Source organism: Notamacropus eugenii, chromosome 3 (genome assembly GCF_028372415.1).
Source record: "Notamacropus eugenii isolate mMacEug1 chromosome 3, mMacEug1.pri_v2, whole genome shotgun sequence".
Taxonomy (NCBI): domain Eukaryota; kingdom Metazoa; phylum Chordata; class Mammalia; order Diprotodontia; family Macropodidae; genus Notamacropus; species Notamacropus eugenii.
This window is the reverse complement of record NC_092874.1, coordinates 401,378,759-401,399,707: the sequence shown is the minus strand read 5'-3', so window position 1 is coordinate 401,399,707 and position 20,949 is coordinate 401,378,759. Positions and strand designations below refer to the sequence as shown.

Below are 20,949 nucleotides of genomic sequence, written 5' to 3'. Positions count from 1 at the left end.
GCTCCTACTCTGACACCAATTGATGATCCAGTACTAGCAAAATGGTCCATCAAACAGTCAGTCATTTAGGAGCCCAGGCCACACACCAGCGGGCACAAGACCGAGGTCTTAGTATCTCTCATTCATTGTTAAAACAAGTAGCAGAGGAATATATGTCAATTGGAAAAGGATTTGGCAAGATATGATTCACATTGTTTAGAGAACTTTTGGTTGGATAGAAAAGAAATAAGAAAAATCTGTACTGGAATATGTATGATAATCCCTAAAAATGGATATTACCTAAATCAGGATTAGCAGCTTGAGAAACACATGGAGTGACAGGTTCTCCTTATCAAGGAGAAATTATTGTGACATTCCAAAATTTAGGTCATAAACCCACATAATTTTGTAAAAATGACAGAATAGTTCAAGTGATTGTTATTTCTTGTGAAACAATACCCGTTGTGGAAAAAGACCCTCTTTCCAAAATAATTAGCAGAGGAGCTAAAGAGTTGGGTTCTACTGATAGAATAAAACTGGAGCTAAAGCATGGGTAAAACAGAAACCAGATGATGTTCCAAAGACTGCAGAAAGTCTAGCACATGGGAAAGATAATACTATAACTGTTGCTTATTCAGGAGATGATGATTACCAAATCTCACCCTTAACTCTTATATTCTACCGTGAATAAGTGGATTCATGGACTCCAGAAGCATGGCTGACTCTTTGTCTACTCTGCTTCTGGTTATTGTCTCCTTGTTTCTTTTTGGCTTTTTGTCTGTTAAACTTGTTTGCTAGATTTGTTTTGTGCAGGCTTAGTACCCTCCACCTGCAGATGCCTGATCACTTAAGCTGGATGTCACTCCCTGTCGTCCACCAAGCTCTGCATGCCAGCTAAAGAACTGACCTCTCAAATGGAAGCTCTTGGGGCAGGGACAGTTCTACATCCAATTTCAGCAGGAAGTGGCTACAGAATAAGAGATCTTCACCCTTTAACCCAAGATTTTAGGTCCCATTCATTTGAGGGGGGAATGATGGAGTGCTTGTGCTCAATCCCCACGCTAAGATATTGTTTTATGTGCTTATTTTGTTATACTGTTATAAAGTTCTACTGTTGTAAAGTTCTGCTGGTACCAGTTGCCTAAGATATTGCTTTATATGCTTATTTTCTGTTATCCCTGTTACAATTCTGTTGATACTAGTTGCCCCACCGATCTATGTAATGAATATGAAAGATCTTGAGGTTGAATGTAATGGTAATTTAAATGGAAAGATCTTTCCCATTCATTAACAGGCCCATATGACCTGCTTAAATCACATGGAAGCCTAAGTCACATGTGGTGGGAGGAGCTTGCTGAACAGGTAGAACAGGAAGGGTGGAGCAGAACTGGAATTTGGTGAGAGTAGTTAGAGTGGTGGAGAGAGGACATAGGCAGGCAGGCACAGCTAGTCTTGTGAGTATTTGCTTGTGGGAAGGCTCCAGTGTGGGGAAAGGGGGAGGTGAAGGGGAGGGAGGGGGAAAGATTAGGAAAGGCTTTGACCCCTGCAATGGTAATATGTATTGGCTTCTTGGTTGCTATGACAGATTTCGCTTTCTGGTGTTGGGATTTGGCTTTCTGGTGTCTGAATAAATGGTTTTCTTCTGCCTTTTACATGGAGAATCTACTATACTTTGTGATTCAGAATACCAGCATGTTCATAGTCGCCCTCGGTGCTATGAATATTGCCTTGGCAGTACAGAACCCAAGATGCTTCCATTTTCATAAGCTTGATTTGCTATTTTACACTGTTGAGGGGACTGGCTTTCTCTCTTAGAAATTTGGACTTTGTTTTTGTTTGTTCAGGTTTTCTGAAAACAAGTATCTACCCTGACTGTTTCCCAAAAAAATATGTCCCAATCTGCACTTTGAGTCTTTCATCTCTCTATCAGGAAGTATTTTTCATCCTGAATCTGCTAGAGTTGTAGACAGTCATTTCACTGATAAGAGTTTCTAAGCCTTTCAGAGTTGTTTGTCTTTACAACACTGCCTTCATTCTAAAAATTGTTCTCTTGGATCTGTTCACTTCATTATGCATTAGTTCATACAAGTCTTTCCAGGTTTGTCCAAAATCATCCCCTTCATTATTTCTTACAGCACAATAGCATTCCATCACAGTCATATAACTTGTTCAACCATTCCCCAACTGATGAGCACCACCTATAGTTTCTTATTTTTTGCCACCAGAAAAAAAAAGCTGCCATGATATTTTTGCACCTCCCCAGAGCTTGTTTTGCTTAGGATTTATCTTTCTCCTTATTCTTCCTTTTCCTTTCTGCCCTTTTCCTCTTGTTTCTCTGTTGAGTGAAATGTATTTCTGTATCCATCTAGGTATCTGTGCACATTCTTCCCACCTTTGACTGGTCATGATGAGAATGAGGTTCAAGTGTGAGCCATTAGTCCCACCCCTTCCTCTTGTGCACTGAGATTATATCCCTCACAATTCCTCTCTCTTTTCTTCCCCTAATATATTCCTCTTCTTCTCCCTTTCTAGCTGTCTTTTAAGATTATCAAAACACAACAGTTTTCTTGTGTGATTCTTGGTACCTTTCAGGTGGTAGGAGGTTCATTTTTTTCAATTCAGGAGAGTCTGTCATAGAATGGACATTTCTGGTAAAGTAGTTGTTCTGAAACTCTATTAAGAGCCTAGATACAACACCCGACAGTTTCTGCCTCACTCAATTTGATTGCCTTTTTTGGGTCTTCATCCTCCTTAACCACCTTGAAGCATGTGACATAGTGGCCTATTATTCCCTGTTCCCTCACAACTTTGACTCCCTTCCATGGCTTCCATAATACCATATTCCTGTTCTCTAAATATCAAACTACTACTTCATCTCCTTGACTGGTTTCTCATCTTCCTCCTGAAATAGGGATGCTACCGAGGTTCTGTCCTCTTCTCTTCTCCTTAGTTATTTCATCTACTCCCATGGCTTTAACTATGGCCTCTATGGAAACTGTCCAATCTTCTCCACTCCCAATTTTGCCCCATACTTGCTGGTCTGTATTTTCAAGGACCACCTAGCTATCCACTAGCACCTCACAACATGTTCAAAATTCAACTCCTGGTCTTCCACTCACTCCAAATGAGCCCCTCCTCTTTTCTCTTAATTACATCACTATCCTTCCCATCACCAAGACTTGTATCCTTGAGTTGTTTTAAATTCTTTCCCCTTCCACACATCCTGTTTCCCACCCACACATCCAATCAGCTAATAAGACCTATTCATTCTGCCTCTGAGATAATTCTTATATCTATCTCTTCTTTTTAACTCCCATTGCACCCATATCAATCCAGATTCTGATCTTTCCTTGCCTTGATTACTAGGATAACCTACTAATGGGTCTTCATGCCCTCCTAGTCTTTATTTAATCCTTCCTTCACAATGCTTGCCTAACCATTTTGCTATTACACTGCTTTGATAGTATCTCCCCCTTCTTACAGACCTTTAGTAGTACTCCATTAGCCACCAAAGAAATTATAAACTTCTGATTCTGACATGTAAGGAGATCCACAATCTGGATCAATACTACCTGTCCAGCCTAACTACATACTACTTGCATTTATGTACTCTGTGCTATAGCCAAACTAGACTTCTATCCATTCCCAGTTTTTGTCCTGTCCTCAGAGACAAGATAAGCTCCTTGAGAGCAGGGACTATCTAATTTTTGTCCTTGTGCCCACAGGGGATAGTATGTTGTTCAGTTGTATCCACCCCTTTGTGATCCTATCAACCAAATCATGCCGATACTTTCCATGGGGCTTTCTTGGCAAAAATATTGGAGTGGTTTTCCATTTCCTTCTCCAGTGGATTAAGGCAAACAGAGGTTAAGTGACTTGCCCAAGGTCATACAGTAAGTGTCTGAGGCCAGATTTGAACTCAGGTACTCCTGACTCCATGGCCAGCACTCTATCTACTGTGCCATCTAGAACACAGTAGGTACTTAATAAATGTTTGTTGGTTGCCTTTTTCCTCATCTCCATATTTTTGCCCAAGTAGTCCCCTAATCCTAGACTTTACTTCCCTCATAATTAATTAATTTATTTAGCAAGCATTTATTGATCAATTTGCTCATTTATTTTAATTTCATTTATTAATTTACTAATCTTTGCAAAGCATTACGCTGGGTCCTGGGAACAAAAATGGAAACTTTCCTTCCCTCAAGGAGAATACACTCAACTACAAAATACTGGAAGAGACAAGGAGTCTGCGAAATGTTTACGGGTTGCATAGCTTTGAATTTCTTCTGCTTCATTTTTAAACAACCAAAAAATGTTAAACTTCACAAAAATTTCTCTTACATAAAGATTTTAAAAGTCTATTTTAGTCTATGGAAAACCCGTACATTTTTATGGCAAAACACATGATTTTCTTTTTTCTTTCCTTTGAAAACCAAGGCTATTTTGTCTACATAACCTACAAAATAACCCATCCTTTTCCAAATCAACTTCTTTTTTAGGAGGTGGAATATACAAATGAAGACAATCATATATAAATTATTAGTATAATGCCTTTGGTCTTCAACACATCACCAGTGAATAAAGGAAAAGAAAATGAAGAGAAAAATCTTGGTCTTAGTCCTAGAATTCTTCAGAAATATCTTCACCATTTTATTAGCTGCCCTTTGTGCCATACTCTCCATGCATTCTTCCTTCTAGACTTAACTGAGGTGGTACTTTTCCATAAATCTTCTCTGATCTTAACAGGTGAAGGTAATCTCCCTCAAGTTCAAATGTCTCAATTCCTTGTCTCTAACTCACTCCCCTTCTATCATATTTATTTGATGACAAGTATTTTTCTCCTATTGGATCAGGGTTTGTTAACATGATCCATGAAACTATTTTTAAAATTTTTAATATTCTGATAGCTGTATTTAAATTTCATTGATTTTCTTTGTAATCTTATCTATTTAATACATTTAAAAACATTATTCTGAAAAAATTCTCTAAATAACTACTGATTGGAGAAATGCAAATCAATACAGCTCTGAGGTACCACATCACACCTATTAGATTGGCTAACATGACAAAACAGGAAAATGATAAATGTTGGAGAAGATATGAGAAAACTGGAACACTAATGCATTGTTGGTGGAGTTGTGAACTGATCCAATCATTCTGGAGAGTAATTTGGAACTATGTGCATACCCTTTGACCCTGCAATACCACTTTTAGGGCTGTATCCCAAAGAGATCATACAAATGGGAGAAGGATCCACATGTACAAAAATATTTATAGCAGCTTTTTTTACTGCCAGGCCTAGAGGCCTGTGTGGGCTACCCGAGTCTTCTTACCTCACCTCCGAGGTCTTCGGTTGGCCAAAACCGGATGCTCATATGAGAGAAAGGACGTTCCAGAGTCGAACAAGGGTTGAGCTTTATTTCAGGGTCTAGTTACAAGTGCAGGGGGTCTTCCTTAGGAGGAAGAGGGGGAGATTTCCTAAGGAGGCTAGGATCTTAAGGGATTGGAAGTAGAAGTACAAGCGGGGAGAGAGGGGGAGGGGAGAGAGGAAAGAAGAAAGCGGAGCCTACTGTCCTCTTGGCTCCTCACGTGCTAAGAGAGCTTTCAGGCTTCCTCAATCCTACTTAACCTTCAGCCACACAGTTTGCATCTCAATACCGTGCTGTTAGATAACAATAGTGTGCCCAGATCCGGGACGACCTTGAGGGCAGGGAGACTCCACCCATCACGTATCTCCCGGGGAGAGGCGGAAATACCCGAGCTAGCCGAGCTAGCTCAGTCTGACCTTCTCGAACCCCCGCTGTTCATGGAGGGCCTCATAAGACTCTAAGATTTAGAAGTCCCACTTTTACCCGCCCGAGACCGTCCACACGGAATTGAGCTTCCAATCCCAACAGATCCACATGTACAAAAATATTTATAGCAGCTTTTTTTGTGATGGCAACGAATTGAAAATTGAGGGGATGTCCATCAGTTGGAGAATGGCTGAAGAAACTGTGATATACGAATGTAATAGAATACTATTGTGTTGTAAGAAACTGAGCAGGTAGACTTCAGAAAAATCTGGAATGACTTATATGAACTGATGCTGAGTGAAATGAGCAGAACCAGGAGAACAGTCTACATTGTGTTATGAATGACCTAGACAGACTTAGCTCTTCTCAGCAATGCAAGGATCTAAGACAACTCCAAGAGCCACAGGATGGAAAAGGTTATGCATATCCAGAGAAAGAAATGTGGAGCCTGAATGCAGATCAAAGCATACTATTTGTTCTCCTTTACTTTTATTGCTTTGTTTTTCTTTCTCTGGCTCCTCCCACTAGTTCTAATTCTTCTTTACGTCATGACTAATGTGAAAATATGTTTAATATGAATGTGTAAGTAGAGCCTATATCAGGCTATGTGCATGCTGTCTTGGGAAGGGGGAAAGAATTAATTATAAAAAAACCAAAAACCCCACCATTTTTTCTGAGAAGGGATCTATAGGCTTCACCAGATTACCTAAGTTGTCCATAATATATAAAAAGTTTTAAAAACTTTTTTATTAGATTATAAGCTCCTTGAAAACTGGGTCTATGTTTACTTTTAACACCATGCCTCGAAATTAACAAATGAAATGTTTACTAAATTAAATCTAAATTTATATGTTGTAACACAGGAGCTCCTCAGCTCCAACCTCTAGCAGGTTCACTCTGGATCTGGGCAGACAGAAGGACAATAGTGGAGACTTGATAAGGGGTTAATTTACTTTATTCTTCCTGATGGCAGGGTCTGGAAGCAATGTGGGAACTCAGCTCCTACAGCATACCCCTAATTGTTCATCCCAGTGATGGCAGGTTGAGACAAGCACAGGTTTCCATTTTCACATTCCACATTCACTGACTAGTGCTCACTTGATTTATAGAGAAACAGACAAAGAAGGCAACATGCCAATCATAAGCTCCTAAGTTTGCGATGACTTTGGTTATATCATGATGAGTTAGCGTAGAGCAGGAACAGTGAGGATGTTTACAGGTTAAACTAAAATGTTGATATAATTTATGGTTATATAATAATGTGCAAGTGCAGTAGAGCTGTTTACAGGCCATGATCTTGGGAACTTGTATCTTTAAAAACAAAATTGGATCCATGCTATAAAGAGCAAAATTTGATGGCATTAAAATATTTATGTGTATAAAAAGGGGCAGGGATTGGAGGGTTGATTTCATTAGTATAGGGAATTCCCAGGTGAGGACAAAGCAAGTTGGCATCTTTTCTGGTGGTGCAGCAGCTAGAGTGCTGGGACCTGGAATGAGGAAGACTTCCTGAGTTCAAATCACATACTTACTGGCTGTGTGACCCTGGGCAAGTCACTTAACCCTGTTTGCCTCAGTTTCCTCATCTGAGGAAACGAGCTGGAGAAGGAAATGGCAAAGCAGTTCAGTGTCTTTGCTAAGAAAACCCCAAATGGAATCATGAAGCATCAGACACAATTCAGCAACAATCTAACAGTCTTGGTTATCTTGTTTCCCCAGCCCATAAGAAATGGAAACAAAAACTGAGAAGTAGTTTGAGGATGGTATTTTCTAGAACAGGGATTCTCCTTAATCTTTTTTATTGTCGCAGACCCTTTGGGTAGTCTGGTGAAGCCTATTTCTTTTCAGAATAATGTTTTTGAATGTTAAGATAAAATACAAAGGAAACCAATAATACTGAAATACAGTTATCAAAATATTTTAAAAGACCCCACAAATTTACAGGACTCCTGACCTAGAGGTGGGCACAAGGATAACAAGTAAACACGTACAAACTTGAGAAGGAAGGCGTAGAGAGACTAAAAATTTATAAAAATTGTCAGAAACTCCAAAAGCATGACTGCCTGGGGTCAGTTAGCCTTGCCTACCTCGATAAACTCTGAAAGCATCATTGAACTATAGCACAGCATAATATAATAATGATTCATTGTAGTAAAAAAATGTTAAATGCTATCCAATATATCCTGATTAACAAGGCAGAGAAGTGTATTATATATGTTAAATAAAGTTTTCTATTCAAAACAGCTTGTTTAAAAAAAGCTTTTGCTCTTGAAAGACATAAGCTTTAGTTTCACGGAAAAAATACATTCATTCCTTGACAATTTCACATAAAACTGTCCTATAAAAAAGGAAAGCCAAAATTAGATGTAGGAGGAAGGGAAGGAGGAAGGGGGGAAGGGGAAGACCACAGGTGTTTGTTCTTTGCTCAAACAGTGTCCAGTCCACACATGAAACCACATACCTGTGAATATTATCTTCAAGTTTTTTAACTCTGAATTCATCTTCCTCAGACTGTCGTTTTCTTGCTTCCTCCTCTTCAGCAGTACCAGCTGGCATTCCTTGGAGCAGCCATTTTTCTCGGAGTGCTTTGGACTGTGAGAATGAGGGGAAAGAAAGATGTTGAGATGAATTTCTCAAACTCACCATTTTCTTTTTATTTCTAGAGAGGGGGAATCTCATTTTCAGAGTTCTCTTTGGAGTAGGAAATTTATAGAAATTTATAGCAGCTGCATGGTCTAAGCCTCCAGGCAAACATTAAGGAGAAAAAAAATCTTTAACAGGACTTTGGAGACAGCTGTGTCTAGGGTTCAAAATTCACAGATGTTCATTTTGTGTTAATCCCCAAAGTTTTTGCTCTGGTGACAGAGTTATTCTAACCATTCAATCTTGGGGTTGTATCAGATCTCCAGTCTGGTACATTGGTGAAAACCCTTGCTTCTTATAGAAACGGAAGCCTGGCCCTTCAGGATGGTTGTGTTTGTTAGGATTCTGCATTCCTTGGTTTCTCAAAGTCTTCCTGAACTCATTGTCCAAGGTCATAGAGGTAGTAAATAGTACAGCTGGGATTCAAAACTAGATCCGCTACTCATCCAGCATTTGTTCCCTAGTAGCATGCTTATTAAAAAATGGACATATGTTGTGATGAGGTTGGGGCGGGGAGAAATTAAGCAAGCTGGTTAGAAGAAGGATGTTTGGCAAAATATTGAGAAAAGACTGTTAATTGCCAACGGATGTTTTTTCTGAAATCCTACTGCCTGGATCATACTATCACCATCATTTTCTTCCCTTGAAGGCTCTTTCCATTGCTATACTCTGACTCTATCTGCTCTTGGTGCAAGAGGCTTCCATCTGCACAAATATAAAGCAACTAACACAATCACAAAAGTTCAAAACCTTATTTTGGGTTATTTTCTTTGAGTATGTAAGACAGAGAGAAAAGGAAAGAATAATCATGTACCCTATGATTTTTTGCATAGTGACATACACATGTAAGTAAAGAGCCTCATATAGTGTCAGCTGATTTAGATCAAAGTACTATAGACATGGTACCCATTGGGAATGCAGACTGGTGGGCATATGTACAGTTTTAAATGCATGTGTGCACAATCTTTTACCATTCCATCTTCTTGTGGCAATGATTTCATTTTGAAGTGGTACCAATAAAATTCTCAGTTTGGAGAGACAGGAAATGATGATCTAATAAAAAGAAATGTATATCTGTCTCTGTGAAGGCTGCTGGGAAAGTGTTTTGACATCATGAAGAAAAAAAAAGCACAGTTGTTTTCTTCTTTTGGGGGCCTATCAAGGGAAATTAACAATTCAGACACATCTAACTTTGAAAAACTTCAAAGGCTTCCTTAACCCACTGTAGATTTATTTTTTTAATTTTAGCAGGAGACTGACTTAGGCATCTGGAATACAACCAGACTCAGGCATACTGAACATGGGCAACCACAGAAATAGCTTTTGGATAGCAAAAAGCAGAACAGTTTTCAGTTTATATGACAGTGTGGGGTGTGTGTGTGTGTGTGTGTGTGTGTGTGTGTGTGTGTGTGTGTGTGTGTGTGTGTGTGTGTGTGTGTGTGTACCAACTGCCTCAGTTACCCAGGTTTCAATGAAACCTCAGTAATGAAAATGGTAAAAACAAAGGGTCACATTAAGCTCATCTTTCACTTTTTACAGATTTAAAAACCTTATAAAGTAAGTCTTTTCCAAAGAGCTCTCTAGATAATAAGTAAGATTAGAGTTAGAAAAGATTAGAGCTTTATATCAAGCCATCTGTGTTTGTACAGCCCTTTCAGAAGAAAGCAAGTACATAAATCCATCAGAAAGAACTTAGAAACAGCAGAAATTCATTGCAGAGAGAGTCATGGAATAGCTGCTTTCTCACTCCATGTGTCAATCAGATTTTGGATTGTGTGCCTATGTGTACATGTATGTGTGTGAAAGAGAGAGGATAGGAAGTGGGGGGAGGGAGAGAGAGACAGAGAGAAGCAAAGACAGAGAGATGGAGACAGAGACAGAGAATGGATTCCATTAAGACTTTGGTGACTCCCTATAGATTGCTTTTTTTCCCCTCAGTTAAGTCTGAACAAACACAGTTTGATGATCCATGAACCACACTTTAATAAGCACTATTCTTAGGGTACGTGTAGAATGAGGCATATATCTTTGAACATAACCAATGAGGGATTTTTCTTTTGCTTGACTATACATGGATTTTTTTCTTCTTTTTCCAATGGGGTAGACATGAGAGGGAGATAAAATAGATTTCTGTTCATTAAAAACATAAAAACTAAAGAAAATCTCAAACCACCTTAGATCCCTGTGCAGACTGAGAACTAGAACTTCTGTTTCCCAAGGGTGCTAAAGGGCATGTGGACTCTGTGGACTCAGAGATCAGGAGCTGAGTGCTAACTCAACTTAGATTCTTTAGGGGAGTTTCATCCCCTGCCACTATGTAGAGAGAGGCTATGTGATTAGTACTCAGTGTGAGTTTAGCCCAGGCTGAAGAAACTGAAAGAACTCCATACCACCTATACTCCCTATTCTATATCCCAAGCATCCCTGTAACCAATTCTGAACTTGGTGCCACCAGCGAGCATCAGTGCCATACTCAATCATTACAAAACTTGGCAGGTAGAGGCCCTGGTCCTGTGGTAAGCAAACTCTGAGCTCTTCTTCCTCTTAATCCATTAATTCAGATTCTACAGCTGCTGAGACAAAAATACCTTTTCCTTCCTGCCTTCCCCTCTCCTTTCCTCCTCAGTCCTATGGTCCACTGATCTCCCATTTTGTTATATCCTCTATAAACTCTATTCTATTGTAAATAAACTGTCCTTCATTTCTTGTCTTTACTTCATGCTTCCCCCACACCCCCATTTTTTTGAGCCAATGACAACCTGGCTTCCCCTAGAAAACAATGCATCCCTGACCACTTTCAACGAACTAGTCAATTTCTCAATTCACAAACATTTCTTAAGTACTTACTATGTACTAGGCACTTGGGGGCTAGGGATGTAAAGGGCATGAATTAATTTAACATGAATTTACCTGCCTCCAGTAAGTTTATAGTCTATAGAAAGAGAAAGCATGTTCTCAGAAAAAGCAAATATATATATATATATATGAATATGTCTTACAATCTCTTTATATATCTATAGACATGTTTATATATTTATATGAATGCTGATATATCTATAGAAATCTATAGATAGATATTGCTATAGATATTGTATGTGTGTCCCCTTTATGCCTTTCTATAAGCTGTCCCCATGTCCTCTTTACTTTTATCTCTTAAAATTCCTACCTTTCTGTTGGGTTCAGCTCAAGTGTGACCTCTTTCACAAAGCCTCAACTGATTCTCCCCAATTTTTAGTACTTGAACCCTCCTCAGATTTATGATTTGAAGACGAAACTATATGCACATCTGCATGAATATTTGTCCACTTGAGAGTTCTGTGGGTCTAATCTTAGCAGCTCTGACTTAATAGGTAAATCCCATCACCAAAGTTAAAGGTATCGTACACATCACCTTCCTAGATAATTTCTAGAGTTGTAATTTATGACAGAAAGTTTCATTGAAAGCAGTCATTTTAAGGCTTAAGCTGTTAACTGAGAACTATCTAAAGAAATACTGTGCACTCACCCAATAATTATGTCAAACTATATGATGGAGAACCAGATTTTTCCATGAAGCATCTCTCAGTCCTCAAAAGAAAGCATCAGAAACGTTTAATTTGTTACATCATCTTTTGGCCCCATTCCAATATAACTTAATGTTTGAATTCTAGGTAGAACCCAACACAGAACACAGAAATGTTTCAGAACTTCAAAAGCTTTTCTAGATAAATGGTTTTAATTCTCTAAAAAAATTCAATGAAGCATCTTTATACAGGTGGAAGGATTACGAATATAGAATATTGCATGTACATGGTAAACATGTTAGGATCATTTAGCTGAACTGCTTTTTTTTCTTCTTTCTTTTAAAAATCTCTGTTACAAGGAATAGTTCCTTGTGTCCTGGGAAGAGAGATGCTCAGAAAAGAATGTGGTACAATAACAAAAAGAATCAATAAAAATTAATTTTTAAAAATTTCAGTGCAGTAAAAGATCTTACAAGGCCGTCTTCCCCACCTATCAAAAATAAAAAGCCTATTCATAACATGACTAATATGTAAATATATTTTAGATGATTGAACATATATAACCTATATCAAATTATTTACTATCTTAGAGAAGGGGGAGGTGGGAGAGGAAGGAAAAAAATTTGGAACTCAATTTTTTAAAAAAATTGGATGCTGCAAATAGCCATTACATGTAATTGGTAAAATGTTATTAAAAATGAAAACATAAAAATTATTTTAAAAAAGCCTCACTGCTGTTAATAGAACTGCTTTTAATGAGGCACCAAGAATATGGTTATGAAAATAAATCACAAGTAATTTACTATTTCATGTAAGGAAAACACATTGAAACTTACATTTCTGCTGTCATTTTAGATTGTAAACTCACAGTAGGCAAGAAAATGCTGGATTCATTTTAAATTAAGCTTTGAATACCATGTCACAGAAATTAAAATTAAATGGAAAGGTACCTCATAGCTTGAGAGGAGGGTGGAGAAGGAAATGATTTTATCATATGCCCAAAAATAAAAATAGAAATTATTTAATGCAGGGGTTTTCAATATTTTTTTGTGACACAGAATTCTTTGAAACTCTGGTGAAGACTATCAGTTCCTCAGAAAGTTTTAAAATATATAAAATAAAAAACCATAGAATTGGGGGGCGGAGCCAAGATGGCGGAGTAGAAAGCCGCACATACACATAGCTCCGAACCCACAACCCACAGAACGGCTAGAGGGGAGTAACTCACAGCCAATTCTGCACCCAGAGGCCACGGAATATTGGAGCGAGGGAGATTTCTGTTCCGGAGAGACCTGCAAACCTCTCGCGGGGGTCCTTCGCACTGTGGACTGGGCGCCGGGACTGGGAGCTGAGTGCAGCCCTGCAGTGGCCACGACACCGTGAGGAAAAGATCCGAACGGGCTACGGGGACGAGATATCCTGCGGCCACGAGGGTCCCTCCACCCACAGAGGGACCTGCAAACCTCTCGCGGAGGGTCCGTCGCACTGCGGAAGCGGAGCCCAGCCCGGACCTGCGGCGGCCGAGAGGTACAGATCCGAGCAGGCTTTAGGGACAGGATTTCCAGCGGCGGCACAAGCCCCTCCACCCACAGGTGAGGGTTGGTGAGAGAGTCTCTTTGGCGGGTCGAGAGGGGAGTGGGGTGCCCCCATGGCTCGGGCCCCCCCCCCGGGGAGATAGAAGCTGAGAGGCGGCTGCAGACAGGGGCTCCCCAAGTGGGCGGGAGCCTGGATCCATTGTGGAAGGTCTGTGCATAAACCCCCTGAGGGAACTGGGCCTGAGAGGCGGCCCTGCCCTGACCTGAGCATCTGAACTTAATTCTCACACTGAATAGCAGCCCTGCCCCCGCCAAAAGCCCTAAGGTGGGAAGCAGCATTTGAATCTCAGTCCCCAAACGATGGCTGGGAGGACCAGGAGGCAAGGTGGGTGTGAGGAGAATATTCAGAGGTCAAGCCACTGGCTGGGGAGAATGCCCAGAAAAGGGAAAAGAAATAAAACTATTGAAGGGTACTTTCTCAGAGAAAAGACACTTCCTCCCTTCCTTTCTGACGAGGAAGAACAATGCTTACCATCAGGCAAAGACACAGAAATCAAGGATTCTGTGTCCCAGCCCACCCAATGGGCTCAGGCCGTGGAAAAGCTCAAAAAGAATTTTGAAAATCAAGTTAGAGAGGTGGAGGAAAAGCTGGGAAGAGAAATGAGAGGGATGAAAGAGAAGCAGATCAGCTCCCTGCTAAAGGAGAACCAAAAAAATGTTGAAGAAATTAACACCTTGAAAACTAGCCTAACTCAATTGGCAAAAGAGGTTCAAAAGGCCAATGAGGAGAAGAATGCTTTCAAAAGCAGAATTAGCCAAATGGAAAAGGAGATTCAAAAGCTCACTGAAGAAAATAGATCTTTCAAAACTGGAATGGTACAGATGGACGCTAAGGACTTTATGAGAAAGACAGATATCACAGAACATAGCGTGAAGATTCGAAAAATGGAAGATAATGTGAAATATCTTATTGGAAAAACAACTGACCTGGAAAATAGAATCAGGAGAGACAATGTAAAAATTCTGGGACTACCTGAAAACCATGATCAAAAGAAGAGCCTAGACATCATCTTCCATGAAATTATCAAGGAAAACTGCCCTGAGATTCTAGAACCAGAGGGCAAAATAAATATTCAAGGAATCCACAGAACACCGCCTGAAAGAGATCCAAAAAGAGAAACTCCTAGCAACATTGTGGCCAAATTCCAGAACTCCCAGGTGAAAGAGAAAATATTGCAAGCAGCTAGAAAGAAACAATTCAAGTATTGTGGAAATACAATCAGGATAACACAAGATCTAGCACCCTCTACATTAAGGGATCGAAGGGCATGGAATAGGATATTCCAGAAGTCAAAGGAACTAGGACTAAAACCAAGAATCACCTACCCAGCAAAACTGAGTATAATACTTCAGGAGAAAAAATGGTCTTTCAATGAAATAGAGGATTTTCAAATTTTCTTGATGAAAAGACCAGAGCTGAAAAGAAAATTTGACTTTCTAACACAAGAATGAAGAGAACCCTGAAAAGGTGAACAGCAAAGAGAAGTCATAAGGGACTTACTAAAGTTGAACTGTTTACATTCCTACATGGAAAGACAATATTTGGAACTCTTGAAACATTTCAGTATCTGGGTACTGGGTGGGAGTACACACACACACACACATGCACACACGCACGCATACATAGAGACAGAGTGCACAGAGTGAATTGAAGAGGATGGGATCGTATCTTAAAAAAAAAAATGAAATCAAGCAGTGAGAGAGAAATATTAGGAGGAGAAAGGGAGAAGTTGAATGGGGCAAATTATCTCTCATAAAAGAGGCAAGCAAAAGACTTATTAGTGGAGGGATAAAGAGGGGAGGCAAGAGAAAAACATGAGGTCTACTCTCATCACATTCCACTAAAGGAAAGAATAAAATGCACACTCATTTTGATAGGAAAACCTATCTCATAATACAGGAGAGTGGGGGACAGGGGCACAAGCAGGGTGGGGGGGAGGATGGAGGGGAGGGCATGGGGAGGAGAATGCAATCCGAGGTTGACACTCATGGGGAGGGAAAGGATCATAAGAGAATAGAAGTAATGGGGGTCAGGATAGGATGGAGGGAAATATAGTTAGTCCTATACAACACAACTAGTATGGAAATCATTTGCAAAACTACACAAATTTGTCCTATATTGAATTGCTTGCCTTCCAAAGGGAAGGGGTGGGGAAGGAGGGAGCTAAAGAAGTTGGAACTCAAAGTGTTAGGATCAAAAGTAATATTCTTACCACTGGGAAATAAGAAATACAGGGTAAGGGGTCAAGAAAGCTATCTGGCCCTACAGGACAAAAGAGAAGACGGAGACAAGGGCAGGGAGGGAGGATAGAGGAGAGAGCAGATTGGTCACAGGGGCAACTAGAATGCTTGGGTTTGGGGGGGGAGGAGATAAAAGGGGAGAATATTTGTAACCCAAAATTTTGTGAAAATAAATGTTAAAAGTTAAATTTAAAAAAAAACCATAGAATTACAAAGGAAACCAATTATATTGAAATAGTTATAAAAATATATGTTTTTTAAAAAGGTCATGGACTCCAGGTTAAGAACCCTTAATATAACAGAACATTTGGGACATCACAAAGAATTAAAAAACCAACTCTAAATAGAACTACAACCTATATAAGACTTCTGCTGAATAGGGAGAAGGGAAATTATAGGCCCTCTAGAATAATTCAACATATATATAATATAGAGAGATATGTAAATACACGGACATATATAAATAAAAACTCAGTGATTTAGATGTGAAGGTAGGAACAACGAAAACTGGACTGTAAAATATGACTTAGGAAAATAAAAAGATAAAAGAGGTTAAAGATACTGGCCAACTAACAGACCTAGGCAATATGGATCCATATCTGTGCATGTCTCCCTTGGCTAGATCATGATCTTCTTGAGGGTAAGGCCTGTTTTCACTTTCATTATTGCATACTCAGTGCCTGGCACTATGTCTGGCACTTAGTAAATGATTAAGAAATGCTTGTTGATTGACGTAAATTATTTAGAAGCCTCAGAAAGAGAGTTAGAATGTATTAGATATTGTGACTATGGAAGAATATGACAATTTTAAAATGATTGTGTCTTAACGGATAGAAATCAAAGAACTTCCTGATGTAGTAGTCATTTCAGAATTCAGCAGAAATTTAGAAATGAATTAAGGATGCTAACAATATTAGAAAAATTAGGCAATTATTGATTTGAAATCTTAAGTAATATCCTTCTTTTTCAGCATATCTAATTAATTTATAGAAGTTGATGGCTTCCTAGGGTATAAAGAATCTATAAATAAATGCAGAAGTTCTTTTTGTGGTAGGAAAGAATTGGAAATGTATGGGATGCCCATCAATTAGGGAATGGTTGAATAAATTGTGGTATGTGAATGTAAAATATTATTGTGCTATAACAAATGACAAGCAGAATGATTTCAGAAAATCTCCTTCATTTTCCCCTAGTTGCTTTAAAAAATCTGTTTAGCAGTTTTCAGAGAAAGAAATTAAATCTATCTATAGTCATATGAAAAATGCTATAAATCAGTATTGATTAGGGAAATGCAAAACAATACAACTCAGAGATACCACATCATACCTATCAGATTGGCTAACATGACAAAACAGGAAAATGATAGATGTTGGAGAAGATATGAGAACACTGGAACACTAATGCATTTTTTGGTGGAGTTGTGAACTGATCCAACCATCCTGGACAGTAATTTGGAACTATGCCCAAACTATGTGCATATCCTTTGACTCAGCAATAGCACTTCTAGGTCTGCATCCTAAAGAGATCATAAAAACAGGAAAAGGACCCATATATACAAAACTATTTATAGCAACTCTTTTTGTGGTGGCAAAGAATTAAAAATTGAGGGGATATCCATCAATTGGGGAATGGCTGAACAAGTTATGGTATATAAATGCAATGGAATACTATTGTGCTATAACAAATAGTGAGCAAGCAGACTTCAGAAAAACCTGGAAAGACTTATATGAACTGATGCTGAGTGAAATGAGCAAAACCAGGAGAACAGTCTACTTAGTAACAGCCACGCTGTAAGATGACTAACTTTGATAGACTTAGCTCTTCTTAGCAATGCAAGGATCTAAGACAACTCCAAAAGACTCATGATGGAAAATGCTATCCATATCCAGAGAAAGAACTTTGGAGTCTGAATACAGATGGAAGCATACTATTTCTTTTCTTTTTCTTTTGTTGTTTTGTTTTTTGCTTTCTTTTGGTTTCTCCCATTAGGTCTAATTCTTCTTTACGTAATGACTAAAGTGAAAATATGTTTCAAGTGAAAAAAATCTGTTTAAGTTGTAGTATATGAATGTAATGGAAAAGTACTGCTCTATAAGAAATGATAAGCAGGCAGATTTCAGAAAAACCTGGAAAGTAATAGCATCATTATACAATAATTGACTATGACTGACCTAGCTCTTATTAGTAATACAATGATCCAAGATAATGCCAAAAGACTCATGATAGAAAATAGTATCTGCATCCAGAAAAAGAACTATGGAGTCTGAACACAGATGAAAACATACTATTTTTTGTTTTGTTTTTTCTTTCTTGTGGTTTTTCCCTTTTGTTCTGATTCTTCTTTCACAATATAACTAATGTGGAAATATGTTTAACATGATTGTACGTGTAAACCTATATCATAATGCCTGTTGTCTTTGGGAGGCAGGAGAGGAAGGAGAGAGGGAGAAAAATTTGGAACTCAAAATCTTAGAAACTACATGTAATTGGAAAAAATAAAATACCCTTAAGTGGAAAAAAAGAAATACGTGCAGAGAAAAATATTCAGTGTTTTACAACCCATAACGATAGTATGTAATTAATAAACAGAAGATGAATGAAGAGCACATGCTAAATAATATTGCCTTAAAATAAGGATACCAAAGAAGAATCTTAGAACTAAAAAAGAATTATATTAATGAAAGTCATTAATAAAAAAGCAACATACTCAAGTTTGTGGGATGGAATTCAAGCAGTCCTAAGGAAGTTCTTTACATCTTTGAACACTTATATTAGCAAAATAAAGAAAACAGAGATCAGTGATGTGAACATGTAACTAAAAATGCTGGAAAATCAACAAAATGAAATCAGTTTTTACTTGGTGGATTGGGGAATACTTCATGGAAGAGGTGATGTTTCGTCTAGTCTTTGAAGAAATCTAGCAATGAAAAAAATGACAGTTTGAAAAGTATAGATGGGGGGGTAAAGGTTTTTCTAGGACAGAGGTAACTTGAATTTGAAAGAAGGCTAGGGGAAAAAATAAGCGAGGGTAGTGGATCAATTAAATATGACAGAAAAAGAGAATACTGGGGGGTGGAGTGAAGATAGCAGAGTAGAAAGACAAACCTGAAGAAGTTCTCCCCCTATAGCCCATAAAATACCTGTAAAAAATGACTCTAAACAAATTCTAGAGCAGCAGAAGCCACGAAATGAAGGGGTGAAACAGATTTCCAGCCCAAAACAGCCTGGAAGGCTGACAGGAAAGGTCTATTGCTCTGGGTTTGGAGTGCAGCGTAGCCCAGCTTGGGCTCAATTAGATATGGAAATCTATTTTACCCTGCAGGAAGGCGAGGGGAAAAGGTATAGGAGAGGAAGAAAATAGAAGGGACAGCAAATTGGAGAAAGGGATAATCAGAAGCAAACACTATTGTGGGAGGACAGGTCAAGGGAGAGAATGGAATAAATGGAGGACAGGATAGGACAGAGGGAAATGTGGTTAGTGTTTTACAACATAACTATTATGGAAGTACTTTGCATTGTCACAAAGGTATGACCTATATTGAATTGCTTGTTTTCTCAATGAGGGTGGGTGGGGAGGAAGGAAGGGAGAGAATATGGAACTCAAAGCTTTAACAATGAATGTTAAAAATTGTTTTAGCATGCAACTGGAAATTAAGATATACAGGCAATGGAGTACAGAAATCTATTTTGCCCTACAGGAAAATAGAGTGGAAGGGGGATGAAAGAAGAGTAGGTAATAAAAGAGAGGATAGACTAGAGGAAGGGGTAGATAGGGTGCATACTGTCCTGGGATGGGGAGAGATGAGGAGAAAATTTTTGAATTCAAATTCTTGGGGAAGTGAATATTGAGGACTGCAAATAAATAAATTTTATAAAATTTAAAAAAAGAGAATACTAAATACAGAAAATAAAGTGGCTTAGGTGTCAGCAACAGGAGTAAGTCTAAGGTATTATTAAGTGGAATGACAGCTCTTTCATATCGAAGAGAATAGAAAAGCAAAGGTACAGATAAAGAGATGTGATGAACTGGGGAGGAAGGTATAGGTAGGATTTAATTTTGGATAAGTCCAATTTTCTTTGTGGAGAAGGCAAAGTTTTTAACTAAAAGTGAAAATATAGATGGTTCAAGAAGAAACAAGTTACAAAATAAGAATCATGATTTTCGTACTAGACTAGTTTTCTTTCTTTGGCAATGTTCCTTCTCCCAGAAGGAGGAGCAGGAGCAGGAGCAGGAGCAGGAGCGGAAGAAGAAGAAGAAGAAGAAGAAGAAGAAGAAGAAGAAGAAGAAGAAGAAGAAGAAGAAGAAGAAGAAGAAGAAGAAGAAGAAGAAGAAGAAGAAGAAGAAGATGAAGAAGAAGAAGAAGAAGATGAAGAAGAAGAAGATGAAGAAGAAAAAGGAGGAGGAGGAGGAGAAGGAGAAGGTGAAAAAGGAGAAGGAGAAGGTGGAAAAGAAGAAAGAGAACAAGAAGAAAAAGGAGAACAAGAAGAAAAAGAAAGAAGAGGAGGAAGAGGAGGAGGAGGAGGAGAAGGAGGAAGGAACTAGTATGGTACGCATGACTGTGTGTGATATCAGTAATGAGACAGACACAATGAAATTGGAATGCCATAAAACTAGATACCATGGAATCTAGGTTGGACAGGGATTCTTGTGAAGACAGAGCAAACTGACAAGAGGAAGTGAGAAGAGTGGAGTGATTGGCTGCTGTTTTTTCCATCTATAAAATGGAGATAACACTTGCCCTCCCTCCCAGAGTGACTGCAAGGATCAATAAATAATACATTTGGAGACATTCACAAAAAAGTATAAAACACTGTTCAGGGACTTTACCATTGCTTATTCTGAAAGCTTAAGTCAGAGGTAATTTGATGGTCCCATTACTATAAACCTGTTTTCAAGCATATTTATACTTCAGTCAGCTCAGGATGCCCTTAAGTGATTTTTCACACTTTATAGATATTTGACTGAAGGAATATAATCTCACTGCCAGAGCTTTCATGTTACAAAAGCCACTTTAGGTCAATCATAGATGTAGTACTGTATTTTACTGCATAAACCCAAAGATTTTATGTCAATTTTTTTTTTGCAAAAAACAGTGGAATGTGAAGATTGTTAAGATTTTTTTCATTGTACTGTATTATTTAAAAACCATTTATTATTAAACTGTCTGGTACAAAATTAGGATGCATGGAATA

At 38.5% G+C, this 20,949-nt stretch overlaps 1 protein-coding gene across 6 annotated transcripts in view; it reads right to left on the bottom strand.

Moving 5' to 3' along the window:
- The window catches only part of PALM2AKAP2 (PALM2 and AKAP2 fusion), a 536,456-nt gene that overhangs the window by 376,552 nt on the left and 138,955 nt on the right, over positions 1 to 20,949 (bottom strand). For all 6 annotated transcript variants that reach the window (XM_072650185.1, XM_072650184.1, XM_072650187.1 and 3 more), the window contains exon 3: positions 8,236 to 8,366. In XM_072650185.1, coding sequence (XP_072506286.1) covers positions 8,236 to 8,366 — 131 coding nt within the window. The remainder of the gene's footprint in view (positions 1 to 8,235; positions 8,367 to 20,949) is intronic.